This window comes from Mirounga leonina, unplaced genomic scaffold (genome assembly GCF_011800145.1).
Source record: "Mirounga leonina isolate KUSES-001 unplaced genomic scaffold, KU_Mleo_1.0 Mir_96, whole genome shotgun sequence".
Taxonomy (NCBI): Eukaryota; Metazoa; Chordata; class Mammalia; order Carnivora; family Phocidae; genus Mirounga; species Mirounga leonina.
In genome coordinates this window covers 2607754-2624140 of record NW_023270871.1, presented here as the reverse complement: position 1 = coordinate 2624140, position 16387 = coordinate 2607754, and the positions used below count along the sequence as shown (strand labels likewise).

The following is a 16387-nucleotide window of genomic DNA, read 5'->3' as shown; positions in this document are numbered from 1 at the left end:
GGTTTTTGTTTATAAGGGCAGTACCCACATTTTTTGGAGAGGTAGGCTGAAGTATCCACAGAAGAAGTAGCAAAATGTTTAATTTAAACTAATTTAGCAAAAAATATAGATGAAATATGGTGGTAGATACATGAGTGTTCACTGCACTTACTCTTCACAAATTTTCATAATTAAAGAGTTTTAAAAATAAATAAAAAGCATTGGACACTTAATGTACAAATTATTTCCATTATGCATTCTGACAATCGTGAAAATATTTTAGGATATACTACTTGGGTAGGTGCTGTCAGTTCATTAGCTTTGAGAATCTTCTTGATTTTGCCTTTCATTCTTGAAAAGACTAAGGCACTAAAAGGAAAAAATTTCTTCCTCTCTTTCCTTAAATTCTGTTTCAATCAAGATTTTATGCTAGTTGAAGCTGAAATTATCTTGAACTCTCAGTCACATAATATTCTGATAGCAGACTAAAGGTGATAAACTCTTGTCATTGTGGGAACACCCAATCCTGTGCCTGACACACCTCTGTTAACAGAAGTCAGTATGCCTACAGTGGGTGATGCGGAGATTCCACAGATATTCTGTAATGCCAATATTTCCTGTTTCCTTTTATTATCCAGGAAAAGGCTTTAGGACCAGAGAATTCCATGACATACAAGAAAAGCATATCTTAGAATAGTATTTCTTAAGTTTGTTCTTAAGACTCAAATGGCTTTCTCATTTCATTTGCAGGTATCTAAAGTTTGCCATAATTCAGCTTTAAGGAAACATGCAGATATACACAAAGGATCCAAAAATATAGTCAGATACCAAAATTCTGCACTTAGCTCTCAATGAAATAGTTCTTCTTGTTTATATACATACATACAAATTTATTCTAGATTCCTGTCCAAAATATTTATGCCATTGTAGTTCCTATCATTTACTCAGTGTAAACTTGCCCCATTAAAAGGCAGTACTACTTGAAAAAAGGAGTCCAATTTTCGACAATGATTTGTTTTACAGTATCGAGCAGTCCTCCTCTTGAAACATGCCCTTCTTCAGTTCTTTGTTTGGGCCTGGGGCTGAGTGGGTTTGAAATCGCTGTCTCCTGCCCTTGCTGGCACTCTGTCCAATCATTAGCACTCTTAACTCTCAGCTCAAGGTGAGGTAGGAATGGAGGACCTTTTTTCTACTTTCTAAATCTGGGAGACTGGAGATTAGAATCTGCCCAATACTTTGCTGTCCAGCCACCACTTTCTGGATTCGATTCTTGGCACCAGGAGTACCTGCTAGCTTCCCCTGCCTTCCAACCCATTGATTTGTCAGCACTATAGGGTCACAAATCTTAGCTTTTAATTCTCAATCTGGTTTAAACTGTCTTTAGGGTGGATATGTGAAATAAACATTGACAGGTTTTCTGGGGGCTGGGGGGGGAGAAACATGTCCCCCTTTAGAAAGTTGCTACAGTACAGAGATTAAGCAATATAAATATATGACTGATATCTACTTTTCTAGTTTAACAATTAAAAAAAATGTGATACTAGAAAGGCAAAATTATATTTATGAATCATAATAAAAATGACAAAACAAACATACCAATATTCTTTCAATCAGCATATCATAATACTGCTCAGCAAGCTGAGGTCGACAAAGAACAAATCGACCTAATAATTCTACTGCTGCTTCTCGAACACTAGTGGAGTTATCCATTAATCGTCCATGAACTCCTCGTTGCATATCAAGCTAAAGGAAAATGAAGAAAATATAATTTATACTAAGTAGAGCTAATATTTTAACTTGAATGTAGTACTCAAATAAGAAGAATCATTTGTGCTCTTCTTTACCCTTGCTAGAATACTGGGGTCTACAGCAACAACCTCAGATAAACACTTCATTGCTTTTGTTCGAACGGCAATTGCGTTTTCACCAAGAACTCGAAGGATCTGCCAAGCAAACATTGATATTTTCAAAATTTTAGTATAACATTTAACAAAAAATAACATGAAAACATGCAAAAGAAATGAAAATACTGTATTTACATCCCTTTAACTTTTATATGAGTAAAAGATGTTATCTTACTGATCCAAAGTTTTAACTTGAAGGTCAGTACAGTAAGTGAGGCATTCTATACTCTACGGCCTTTCCTTTATCCTGGCATTCTCAATTAAACCGGTTTTTTATTGCTATGTTTCATTTGCAAGGACACATAGCCCTACTAAAACCTTGCTATGAGTAACTAATTCAGGATATTTAGTATCATTTAAGTAATAATTTGGTAATTCAGTAACAACATCATTCTACCTACACCATGTATGTATATTCATACAGATATATACCCATTTATCTGTAAAACAACAATCAATACGTAAAAGTCAAGCAAAAAAAAAAAAAAGACCTTTAACAAATATGGAACACAGAAACAAATGCTACTTTCATAATCTCTTAAAATATCTGTTCTCAACAACGAATAGACATAAACTACCCCACAAATATCCATAATCAGAAAAACCAATATCACTGCATAAGGAATTCTGGTCCAGTTTACCTGTGTCAAATAAATATCAAAGCTCTGGGCAAACGGCCTCATAGAGGCCAAGTATCGAACAATCAAACAAGCATCATCATAGTCCACAGTATCAGAGTTCATCCTACAACAGAAAGTCATTAAATTTTTATTTATTTAATTTTTTTGCAAAGAAGATAAATAGGTATCAGAGACATAACTAACTGAAAATGTAAGATGCTTTCTCTCTGGATCTTACTTTAATGTGCTGAACTGAGAAGGTGTGGTTTTGATAATGCTTCTAAGAAACTTTTTCCGGTTTTCAGCTCGATGCATGATTTGACCAGTTGTCTCAACTTCCTTCGCATGATGTGTTCCTTCAGATGATTCTTCATCTTTTTGCGTTTTCATCGCTTTTTCTGTTTCCAGAGTTGTGTCACGGAACCACTGGGCTATATAGAATTTGCGAGAAAACTGAAAAGAAAATAGATTAAGACTTGAGCTTGACGAAATTAGCGAAATTTCAAAATGAAATCAGTAACAAAATTTCTAATCCATTGATAAAATGCTCACTCTCAGGAATAAATATTAAGGTGTACTTTAAAGCAACTTCCAGAAGATAAAAACAGATTTTTTTTGTGTGTGTGATTTTTAAAATGATTTTTTTTAATTCTTATGTTAATCCCCATACATTACATCATTAGTTTTAGATGAAGTGTTCCATGATTCATTGTTTGTGCACAACACCCAGTGCTCCATGCAGAATGTGCCCTCCTCAATACCCACCACCAGGCTAACCCATCCACCCACCCCCTCCCCTCTAGAACCCTGTTTGTTTTTCAGAGTCCATCGTCTCTCATGGTTCGTCTACCCCTCCGATTTCCCCCGCTTCATTCTTCCCCTCCCGCTACCTTCTTCTTCTTCTTCTTTTTTTTTTTCTTAACATATATTGCATTATTTGTTTCAGAGGTACAGATCTGAGATTCAACAGTCTTGCACAATTCACAGCGCTTACCAGAGCACATACCCTCCCCAGTGTCTATCACCCAGTCACCCCATCCCTCCCACCCCACCCCCCGATAAAACAGATTTTAAGAAAGCTGGAAGGTTTGACTATCGAATGATAGAAAACTTATTATTTTACTTTGTCTTAACACTTGTATTAATGATGTCAAAAGATAATTTGATAAACACAGTTGTATTAAATCTAGAATACTACTATCAATTACTTAACAAACGACAGCATCACACATAGGTCAGTAAAATTATACAGAAGATAGGTCAACTGGGAAAGTTTAGAACAATAGGATACAAGTCTAAAGGTAAAAACTTTAGTGACTTTCAAAATACCCCCTTACTTCTTCAAGAAATACACAGCCAGTTATTATTGAAATATTTTAACACTGAGGCACACCTATAATCCGTTCCTTTCAATGCAGACCGAAAACCAGCAGTAGTTGGCTGAAAAGCTTAGTTATCTCTTTAGACTGCATATCTCATCAGCAAAAAAAATAAAGAAGTACCCTACTGCATGCACAGTTTCCTCATACAGTTCATAAATTTTATATACGAACCTATTATACTAATAATTTGGATATATAATATACATAAAAATATAATTAAGGATTATATTTAAAAATATACACATGGAATTCTAATACCTTCTTTTCATATTCTAATAGATCACCTCAAGCACAACCTGGGCCATGTCTACTGTGAGAAGCAATGATCTAGCTCAGTCTCAAAGATAACTATGAAAAGATGTCTATTTCCCATGTCACACCATTTTAGTGTAATATAATATCTACCAGAATTTCATGAGACAAATCAATCTATAATCATTCTTTTTTGTTTAGATCATCAAGTACCCTTCTGTTTCAAAAATCAGTATTCCAAATAACTTTCCTTTTCAGGACACTTCTCAATTTTCTTTCAGACCCAATTTGAATCTGATGTGTTATTTCCAAAAAAGGGAGAAAAGGTTCCTACCACTAGTGAAGGATCGGTCTCAGTGTTTTCATCCAAGTAATCAAGCAATGCTTTCTGCAGTTGTTGTATTTCATCTTCTCCTCCTGAAACCTACAAAATAAACCAAGTAAGAACAAAAAAGATATGGGGCGCCTGGGTGGCTCAGTCAGTTGGGCGTCTGCCTTCGGCTCAGGTCATGATCCTGGAGTCCTGGGACGAGCCCCACATCGGGCTCCCTGCTCAGCGGGGAGTCTGCTTCTCTCTCTGCCCTTCACTCTGCTCATACTCTCTCCCTCTCATAAATAAATAAAATCTTAAAAAAAAAAAAGAATGCTATTTTTGAAAAACATATTATTAATTGATAGCTGAGATTGAGACTGGCCTCTATTTTTATGAACTATATGTCATCTTTATTTGAAGGAGGTGCATAGGTAGTGGGCATAAATATTATCAGAATAATGTGTTAAGTATTCAGAAACAGGGGCGCCTGGGTGGCTCAGTCGTTAGGCGTCTGCCTTCGGCTCAGGTCATGATCTCGGGGTCCTGGGATCGAGCCCCGCATCGGGCTCCCTGCTCTGTGGGAAGCCTGCTTCTCCCTCTCCCACTCCCCCTGCTTGTGTTCCCTCTCTCACTGTGTCTCTCTCTGTCAAATAAATAAAATCTTTAAAAAAAAAAAAAAAAGTATTCAGAAACAGGAAGGTCCTAGCACTGGTTTTCTGTATGGAAAAAAAGAGGCCATTCCAAACTTTAATGTAAAAATGGAAACTGTTATTATCTGTTTTACTATTTGTTATAGCTGTCTTTGGGATATTTAAAAACATTCTGAAAGAGAAATACTTTTATTTATAATACAAAACAGTACTTTATTTCATGTAGGATATTAAATATATGTTCACTTGATCCAGGAACAGAAAGATACTGACTCTTAAGGTCCTGTCATGAACAATATACAGCGAGAAACCGTGAGCTGACATTCATGTCTAAAGCTTATACTCTAGCTTTACCACACAAAATGCCAATATGGTTTAGAATATCTCTAAATAGAAAACAAAGACTAGAATAACCCATGTTCTAAGAGTGTGGCGAAATGGATGCATGGAGAAATCCATCATAGCACTGTAAACTAGGACAGTGTAAATTGTCCAAAAGCAAGGTGGAGGTATGTCCAGAACTGCAAGAATATTTACAAATGATCCCTCCCCTCAAGTTTTACAGTGTACAACCGACACGATCATATGTAATGAAGAAGTCCTAGGTCCACTCTAAGAAATACTGAAACCTGGCACCTAGGTCTTTGTTTCTAAATTACCATTCTCGAATAAAAAGAACCAGTAGTATTTGGTGAAATGGCAGATTCCAGGGCTGAGGCAAGGAAAGTAAAAGAGGATCAAGGATCCTGAAACATCTTGTGCCACAAAGTTCTCAAAGAAAGATGGGATGGGAATATATAAAAAAGATACAAAAGCCAGCTAAAAAGGGCTCTCACTGGTTATATCTAGGACAATCTGAGCATCAAAATAATGATAGCAACAAATTATAACCTATGAAACAGAATAGGAATGGCAGCATTATTTTAGATGGGAGTATTGTATTAATGGTAATTTCTTGCTTTTCAAAAGTGTACTGGGATATTTAAGCAGGAGTTCTTGTTTATAGAAAATATACACACTAAGCAGTGGTTCTCAAACTTTAGCATTCATTAGAATCACCTGGAGGGTCTATCAAAAAACAATGCTGGGCCCCACCTACAGGAATTTCCTATTCAGTAGGAGAGTCTTTAGAATTTGCATTTCCATCAAGTCCCTAGGTGATGTTAATATTAGTACTTCTTGTCCAGGGAATCATACTTTGAAATTCAAGGGTAATGGGGGCATTAAGTTTGCTCAAATAGTTCAGAAAAAAAAAATGAACACACAGATATACGTGACATATACACAGACACACACAGATACACATGTATATTTTGCATGCATGTAAATGTTGCACAAAGATAAAGCAAATGTTATAAAATATCAACAATTAAGGAATTAAGGAATCTGGGTGAAAGGTTTGTAGGAACTCTTTGTACTATTCCTCTTTTTTGTGTTTAATATATAAATTATTAGTAATATAAATTATTTCAAAATACAAAGTATACTAAAAAAAATGTAAAAGGCATTTCTAATGGCCAGCATGAATATGGCTATGAATGTTTAAAAAAAAAAAAAAAAAAGAGTAGAAAGAAAATGGAAACAGTTGTATATGGTAGGATTAGAGATCATTTACCTAATAATTTTCTTAAGTCACTTTTAGCATTAGTAGCACCTCACGCACACTTAAAAAAAAAGTGAAGCAATAAAACACTTTTTCTCCAGACATGAAATATCTATTTAATAAAATGAAAGGAAGACCTCCTCACCTTTCCCCAGTATAAAAAAATTATCAAAATTCAAAGGTATAAAATGACTTGATTGGGAATGCTAAATCATCTTAGTAAACTAAAGATTTAAATAAAACTTAAACGAAACAGAAAACAGCATCATACATTTATAAAAGCAGTTCACAGAAAGAAAGTAAACTAAGGATTTATATAAATCACTTAAAAGTTCCTGTTAGACACTATAATATACCCAATGGTATTAACTTTCTCTGTGGGGCTTTTGAAAAGCCCACTTTTAGAAATGTAAGATCTTACTTTGAATCTATAAAATGAAATGCAACACTAATATAAGAATACCTAAAGAAAGTACTTAACTAATATTTATCCTCATAATTTTAATCCTTTATCTCAATACCTGTTTTAAAATTCGTTCTATAGACCCTTGATCCATTTTGCTTGTAACAGCATCTTTCCTTAATCGTGCAGCAACAGTTCCAAGGTAATCAAGAGATGCCACTCTTAAAGCCATCTCTGTTGACTTGTTACTGAATTGATGAACCTAAACATAAAAATAATTTTAATTTAATCAATTTATAAATTTTTAATAGCAATTTATCATATAAATTCCAAATCTATGTTGTATTAGCTGAAAATTTAAACAATTTTTGTGATATTGTTCCTAAGTGACTGCCTTTTGAGAGTTTCTGGAACCTGACATTTTCATTAAAAAAAAAAAAGCATATATTAATCCTAAGAACACAGTCATTTTCTTTAAATGTAGGCTCAACTGCTTACTTGTGAAAAATGGGATATTACTGAATAAGAACTTCTTATGCTGGAATTCTAATGCCTATGAAATGTTATCTTGGTTTCAGAATAGCATTACTACATTTTCTGGTTCACAGAATGTAAGTTCCTAAAAGCTTTGTAACAATTTGCATTGCACAAGTTTAAATAAATTTTAAAAATAAAAAGAGAAATCATAATATTTCTTTGCATTTTCCTATTGTATTACATGAGAACTAGAAAGTGTCATGTTTTTAGAAATACTCTTAATGATGACAAAGTGTTCATTTTAATCAGTTTCATGCTTTGAAATGAATTAACTGCAGTAACTTATGACTCAGTGTTGAGATGCTTTTAACTAACAATATGGCACTTCCAAACCAAAGAAAAAAGTTTTTAAAGCACTGCTACCTTATGTAATGAAATGAAAGCACCAAAATCACAAGATTTCAAAGTTTTCTACAAAATACTGACAATACTGTGTACAGTTATGCACATGCAAAAATAAAGATGCAATGGTCATATTTCCTTACACATTTTTAAAGAATTCATCATCTGTGAATCAGAGTACATCCTCATTATGTTGTCTTCTAGTAATCTAATAATCTTTAAATGCTATACTCTTACCAACAGTCTCCCTAACAAACTAAGGAGTAGTTCAGCAGCTGGCCATTCAGGCTTATTGACTGTTGAAAGAAGGTCTTGAACAAAATTTTCAAATAGTGGTCTGTAATCTTCTTCACCTTGCTTACTACCACATCTGTTCGAAGATAAATAGTGAAAAGGCTGTGAATTTAGGTGACATGTCTACCAATATGATTGAAATTTTGTTAACTAAGTTTTCTTTTCCCCATATCTAATAACAAGTTATAAGAGAGTACATTAAATATAACATGGCATAAAATGAATCTATTTCTCAAATTTCATTCTTGCCCCTGCTAGGGAATTCATTTATTGCCTAGTATAAACACTACTTTTCAGCAAGTACACCACATTTTTAAAAATGACCACTCTTTCTCTGAGATTACCACAAATTCTCATGAAGGCCGACTAAACCACTCTCTACAAACTTTCCTATTCAATTAGAATTCTCCAATATTTACTGAAGAAAAATTACAGAATTTCAATCTAGTACTTCAACTTGTGGAGTCAAACATAGAAGTAAGTTCCCAAGAAGATTTTAGTATTTCAAATGCCTCATTTTAAAGATTAGGAGACAAAGGACAAAGGTGACATATTTAAAGTTCAGGTTATGGCAGGAAACTGGATTAACCATTTACTTAAAATAAATGAACTATTTTCTATACTGGGGAAATAAAAATCAGTTATATTAGTTTTGCTCACTTTTTAAGGAAGATGGAAAGGAAGTTTTGGGCTGTTCTCATGGCTGTTTCGTAAGAGTTGGTAATGACAACATCTTGGTCAACCTAGATTGAGAAAAATGAATTTACATAGATATAAGAATCAAAAAAATAAGTTCATTCAGTTACTACTGTCATGTTATTACTGAATAGGGGCAATACATTTAAACATTAAGAAGCTTATGGGGCACCTGGATGGCTCAGATGGTTAAGCATCGACTCTTGATTTCAACTCAGGTCCTGAGATGGAACCCTGCTATGGGCGTGGAGCCTGCTTAAGTTTCTCTCTCTCCCTCCCTCTGCCTCTCTCCCTCTTCCCTCTTTAAAAAAAGAAGCTTAAACTATTCTTTTATATATAAAGACAGAAGCTACAATTAGTAAACACATTTCAACACTTTATAAAAACTAAGTAAAAATACTGAGTTTATTTTAGTTTATTAAAATATGAAAGAGTAACACACAAATGTGGTTAGCAAATGCAGTATCAATAATTTCTTATGATCTAGGTCAGAAGAAGAAATTGATTGAAACTACAAAAAGAATTTAGAAAAAGACATTTCAAGTTCCAAGTTTAGGAAATGCTGCAATACAATACAAAATAAAATTCAATTCCTTCATGAGAAATTTCAAGATTAAGATATAAAGTCAATTCAAAGTTGTGGAAACCCAAAGGTGAAAAAATACATGAAAAAGCTCACTAGTTACCAGGAAAATGCAAAATAGAACATGGTATCATTTCAGACTACTAGGCAAAATCTAAAAGAAAGAAAATAAACTAGAATACTACTTTTTTGAGCAAACCGACAAGTTCTAGTAAAGTTAAAAATACATGTACAAAAAAATATACATGTACACTATGATTTAATATTCTACTTCTAAGTATACCTAGAGAAACTCTTAAATCGTGATACAGTTATAGATGTTTAACCCAAGTCAAGAGAATCTGGTATTAGCTATTACGTATTAAAAACAATGTTGACTGAAAAAACAGCTGTAAATATGTCACTATATCATTTACATAAGTTTAAAAAATTCTATGTCAGGGGTGCCTGGGTGGCTCAGTCGTTAAGCTCTGCCTTTTACTCAGGTCATGATCCCAGGGTCCTGGGATCAAGCCCTGCATCAGGCTCGCCGCTCAGCGGGAAGCCTGCTTCTCCCTCTCTCATTCCCTCTGCTTGTGTTCCTTCTCTCACTGTGTCTCTCTCTGTCAAATAAATAAATAAAATCTTAAAAAAAAAAAATTCTACATCAAATGTATGCAGATAACTATATAAATAAGTAAATGGAGGGAGATAAACATTCTCATGATACCTGTCACCAAAGACAAGGAAGGAAAGACTGGAGAGAAAACAATCAGATTCAAAGAGTGACCTCAACTTTTTTGATAGGCATTTTTCACTTATTTACTTACTTAATTATATACTATTATACACATACGCAAAATTCTGAAAATAATGGAAGAGAGAAACAAAATCATTCCTGTTTCTTTTTAACCTTTTATAATAGTATAAGAACCTGGAAAAATTGTAAGCTTTGATGGGTAAAAGCTACAAAACCAAGAGCAAATCTTAGCTATAGTTACTCAACAGTGAGGCATAAACTCATCTTCTGCACGGGAATTACATTAATCATATTACAATTATATGTTATGGAGTAGTACAGATATTATATATTATAATATTCACTTGCACATTCACTATCTAACTTCAAACTTAGTGGTTGGTATGAAAGGCTTGTTAGCTATTATCATTCTCATTTTATAGCCAAAGAAACAAACTTGGATTAAAATGATCCATATGTCTCATGACTGGTAGACAAAATAGTCAATACCAGAACTCATGTTTCCTAAAAATCAGTCTAGTGCTCTACAAGGATCCTAAAGACCAACCATATAGCTCTAATTAAGAATCTTACGTCAGTTTTGTAAGAATGGCAGAGAATTTAGGTGCTTCTTCCTATAAAAGTACAAAGTTATAAAAGATTCCTTACTTTTTTATTTGAGTCCTCTTCTGAATTAGAGTCCTTCTCTGATGATGGTAAGTGTACAACACACTGAATTAGTTGTAAAACCAGTGCTGTAACCATCTGAATATACATAGGCTCTCCATCCATATCACTACTATTTAACCTTTAATGGAGAAGAAAATATTTAAATCATACAAAGAATGAGAATTTCACTGTACATGTCATCTATCATCTGAAAATTTCAGGATGCTTTACTAATATTTCTAGGCATTATCTTTAGTCCTTGTAATAGTGTCCTTAAGTCAAATTATTTTTAATAAATTAGAGAAAGTACCAATTCAATGTCTATACATACTTAGATAATTAAAATAGTCAAAGGAAAATGCAATATTTAATACAAATTTCTATATTCTATATGCAGTGCAGGCAAAGATTTATACATGAAAAATGTCAAATATTTCTCAAAATGATTTTTAAAATGAGCAAAGTCTTCTAGATTTCCAAATGCCCATACATTCTGGTACTCATTTTCTTATTAAAATCTGATACAGTCAGCTCTTGATCATCTGTGGTAGGGTATGAGGGCAGTGGCATAGAATATAAAAAAACCAAATTTAAATCTTTAAGTTTAAAGATACTGTAAAGGTGTAAGAATTCTCTTATATACTGATAATTATTTTACATAAGACAGCCTTCAAAACAATCTAAATATAACCTATATGCCAGGTCAACACACTTAATCACTCAGGAAATTATAAGTTATGATAATGATGATGATTCCCTAGGACAACAAAGACAATAATGCTGACTACAGCAGTGGATAACATTTCTTAGTTACCCTGTTGCTTAGTGATTTAAGAGCTTTTAATCTTCACGTCTATTCTCCATACTGCTGCCAGAGTAATCTTCCAGCTGTTAAACATATTATTTAATGACTTTCTACTGTATAAAGGATTAAGTCCAAGTTCCTTAGTATGGCTTATAAAACACTTGAACTGCCTTTGACTTTTTCAAGTCACATTCCCTATCATGGCTTAATCAGGGATGATTTTGCCCCTCAGGGGACATCTGCCAGTGTCTAGAGAAAATTTTGGTTGTCACAATTGGAGGGGGTGGGTAGGTGGGTGGTTCTCTTGTCATCTAGAAGTTATAGGTCAGGGATGCTGCTAAGCATCTTACCATGTACAGAACAGCCTTTCACAACAAAGTATTAACTGCCCAAAATGTCAAAAGCATCATGACTGAAAAACCCTGTCATAGATCTTTACACCTGAGAATCAATGAACTTCTCTTTAAGTCCCCCAAACATGCACTGTTTTTTCACATATCTAAGCTATTCTTCATGCTGCTCTGACTAAATTGCCTTTTATTTGATCACTAAAATAAAAATCACAGTTGAGGAATAAATTTATAAGGACTACAATATAATGTAATTCTTCACTGTACTTAGCCTTTGATATAATAAGTTACCTGAAGTTCCTCAAACTCCTCTTGCTGGTTGGTAATCTTGCAAGTGAAGTAAAAATTTCTTCCAAAATTAACTGCCTATGTTTTTCATATCTTGAGAATACCTGTTTAGTAATTATAAGATTTCAAATTTAGTTTATATTTATTTGAAAACAAAAATGATATTATATCACATGATAAAAAATATCTGCCATTTACAATGAAAATGTTTTCAACATCTTCAGTGACAATGACTTAATTTACACAACTTTTCCATCATTAATTACAACATTCTTGTAGAAGTCAGAGTATACTAGTTTCATTTAGAGGAGTATACTATCTTGGAGATGGAAAGACAAAATGTAAATGATTTTAAACAATTCTGATTTAATTGTAGACATGAAGGAATTATTAATGGAAATATTTTTTAAAAATTTAGAAGGGAAAAATAAAACAAGACAAAATCAAAGAAGAAGACAAACTGTAAGAGATTCTTTATCAAAGGAAACAAACTGAGGGTTGCTGGAGGGGAAGGGGTGGACGGATGGGGTAACTGGGTGATGGACATTAAGGAGGCACGTGATGTAATGAGCACTGGGTATTATATAAGACTGATGAATCACTGAACTCTACCTCTGAAACTAATAATACACTATGTTAATTAATTGAATTTAAATAAAATAAAATAAAAATTTAGAAGAGTTTAAAATATAAGGCAAACAAAAATAGTCCTTATGCTGAAATAAATCTATGGAAAACTTCAATCTGCATTAAATTTTGCAAATTTGGATTAAATGATATCAGTATTATTTTTCCAGGGGGATAACTAAAAGTACGAATTTATACTTACTGCAGTGACTAACTTAATGGCACATAATTGTAGTTCACTGACATTTTCCACAAAAAATGGTGTTATTCCCATTGATGATACCTGCACACACAAAACGTAATCGGTATACATCTCTACTTGATTTCGGTAACATTCTACCTTAACTAAATTCCAAAACATTCATAAACTTACTGGAAAAAACTGAGAGGTCATTTTCTTTCCCCTCATTAATCATTAGTATCAATCTAGTTCTTTCTCTGCTCCTTTCACCCTCAAGCACAGTACATTAGTACATACTTTCTTTCCATAGCTGCCATTCCACTGATCTCCACATTTTGGGTTGATAAATGTTACAATATAAAGAAACAATACATTTTGCTACTCTGGATGAAAATATTCTGGCATATTTCAAAGGAAGTAATCATTTACCTTTCAAAGAATTTATGGAGTTTAGAGTTTATACTATATTCACCTATCTTTTGCCCTAAATGTTTCTTTTTAAAACTTCCCTGGACTTGTATTTCTTCATTTTATATATATTCTGAATGGAAAAAATTAACATAGTGCTGGCATTATTACCGAGCGAGCAAGGTTATACTGAACTCACTTAGACCCTCTATTCTTACATAGTTTGGTCTAAAATTGAACAAAATGCTTAAAAAAAAAAACTTACCTGAAGAATTGTTGTGTCTGTAAGAAGCTGTATCTCTAGCAATTCTGATAAGCTGCTAACAATGTCACAAACTTTATTATAAAGCATTACTATTACTCTCTGCTTATGGGTAGAACATTTAGCCCGTTTTGCCTTTGAACTTAACAAGCCTCCTAAAATGAAAGAAAAAATTCAAACAAGTAATTTATCAACTTTTAATAATTTTTAATAAACAGTAATAAAATTGTATTCTGAAGTAAGAGAACTTTTTTTTGGGGGGGGGGATTGTGCTACATAAAAATATAACCTGGCAAATAAAGCTGGTTATTTATTAAAACAATATTATTCTCTAGGGATATCTAGATAGCAAGTAATCATTCTTATAACAGATAATCTATGGTATATTCCAGTGGCTACTAAATTTTTGTAAAATATGTATCTTTATTTCTATTTTTTCTCATTGGTGCAGGACAGTAAGATTATATTTCCCTTTAAATTAACTTGCAATTATTAAACAATAAGTAATTAATTGTAGATTATTCATAAACCAAGTATGTCCCCTTCTCGTTAAATGTACATGTTAACTATTTCACTGCTAATTTATGAAGGTTATAAATAAGAGAAAGATTATACATCTTGAATCAATCCATTTTGTAGATAACTAATATTCTGCATAAAATTAGGGTGAAGTGATAAATAGAACTAGAAGCTAATATTATCTGGGATTTTCCCTGAACAGTAGAAATTACTTCCACTGTATGTAAATATTTGTTAAAGAAATTATACTTGAACAAGTACTGGATTAACGAAAAGTTCTAACTCTAGCCAAATCAAAGCCAGTATTTATTACAATTTATATGATCTAGTAATTTTTGTGCCATTTTAAGTTATTGCATTCTGACCCATCCAACATAATAAAATTAACAGATAATTTTGACATAATATTCAAAAACTTCCAATATAAAAAGGCAAACTAACCTCCGTGAGGATCTAATCTGTAAACAGGATCATACTGAGGATAGAGTGTATTCTGCAAATGAAATTTAGTGTACTGTATAACTCTTTCAATTACATCCTCAATATATACAGCTTTTGGCATGTTAGGGGATGTCATAATGTTGATAGTTGTAAGACAGGCATCTGCTGATTTTGTAACTCTCTCCATAATAAGGTCTCTCCATAATCTTTCTTCTTCTTCAGTATCATTATTCTATAAAACAGTACATTGTTAATGAAATGGAAATAAACGTATTTATGTTAAAATATTAAAAAATTATGATATATTCGATTTTCATGGTGTTTTGATGTATATACATTTCTTTTTTTTTAAGTAAGCTCTACGCCCAATGTGGTGCTTGAACTCATGAGCCCAAGATCAAGAGTCATGTGCTCTATCTACTGACTGAGCCAGCTAGGTGCCCCGATGCATGTACATGTATATTCATAAACATCAGGAATGAAGTACAAATACTGATGTTACTTTAAGATTTTTGTTTCAAAGTTTTCAAATATAATATATTCTATCTCCTAATTCACCACTAGATGACACTCCAATAACAAAATTATAGTATCTTCCATGTACTTTATCCAAACCTAAGATTTTAGGAAAGACTGTAATTGTATATAAATAATTTGGTTTGGAGTATAAACATGATAGTCAAAACTTTGCAAGTTCTGCTTGCTGTTCTGAGAACAAAGCGAAAATTAAAACGACAAATGGTAGAGCTGCATTTAAAAGTAGTAAAATGTTATTGACTCAATCATTCCCATTTGTTTTTCAAAAACACAGTATTTTTGAAAGATACTAAAAAGTAGTTATTATGCAGACTACCGAAAACATAATTTATTTTCTAAAATGGGTAATTCGACAACTGACAGAAGACTGCATTTTAATTTACACACTAGTAACTTACATTACCAATGGGAAGGAGTGCTTTTAATCTCATTGAGAGTGAAAATCCTTCTATCACATGTTTACTTATGAAATACTAACTTTATACTCTAGGAATACTTTCAAATGCATGCTATTCAAAGCATATACATTGGGAAATGAAGCAAATAAAAGCAAAATATATGTAAAACAGAGAAGGGCTTTCCAATCACTAATGCCTACAAACTCCATTACTTTTTTCCTAACTCTCTAAGCTTTCTTCCATTTAACTGCTTACATACCTACTCAAAAAAATAAGATAAGGCAGCTTTTCTTTAATATTAAAATTGCTGTATGGAAGAGTCAGTTAAGGAGGTTTATCATTCATGTAAAATGTTAAGATTATCTGCAACACATTAAATATTGTTACGGCTTCAGGAATTAGAATAATTTCATTAAGACTGAGTCAGCCAGCTCTCCAGAACTCTAGATTCTTGAGATTAATTATAATTTCTTGTCAAAGTGTTTCAAATATAGTTTGAAGACTAAGGATATAGCAGATTGCCACTACTGGTTTCTCTAAGCCCTTTGTTTCTTTCTTTTTTTTTTTTTTTAAGCCCTTTGTTTCTGATTCAAAAGCTGATTTAAAAAGGGCATTGGAAAAATACA

The 16387-nt window shown here is 32.8% G+C and overlaps 1 protein-coding gene across 4 annotated transcripts in view; it reads right to left on the bottom strand.

The window, feature by feature from the left end:
* Nucleotides 1-16387, bottom strand: part of LOC118006364 (nipped-B-like protein) — a 206038-nt gene that overhangs the window by 39336 nt on the left and 150315 nt on the right. For all 4 annotated transcript variants that reach the window (XM_034998990.1, XM_034998989.1, XM_034998991.1 and 1 more), the window contains 13 exons: nucleotides 14827-15058; nucleotides 13870-14021; nucleotides 13218-13298; nucleotides 12392-12492; nucleotides 10946-11084; nucleotides 8940-9022; nucleotides 8223-8355; nucleotides 7225-7368; nucleotides 4472-4561; nucleotides 2742-2956; nucleotides 2525-2627; nucleotides 1824-1922; nucleotides 1576-1722 (listed from right to left, as the gene is read on the bottom strand). In XM_034998990.1, the coding sequence (XP_034854881.1) occupies nucleotides 1576-1722; nucleotides 1824-1922; nucleotides 2525-2627; nucleotides 2742-2956; nucleotides 4472-4561; nucleotides 7225-7368; nucleotides 8223-8355; nucleotides 8940-9022; nucleotides 10946-11084; nucleotides 12392-12492; nucleotides 13218-13298; nucleotides 13870-14021; nucleotides 14827-15058 (1719 nt within the window). The remainder of the gene's footprint in view (nucleotides 1-1575; nucleotides 1723-1823; nucleotides 1923-2524; nucleotides 2628-2741; nucleotides 2957-4471; nucleotides 4562-7224; nucleotides 7369-8222; nucleotides 8356-8939; nucleotides 9023-10945; nucleotides 11085-12391; nucleotides 12493-13217; nucleotides 13299-13869; nucleotides 14022-14826; nucleotides 15059-16387) is intronic.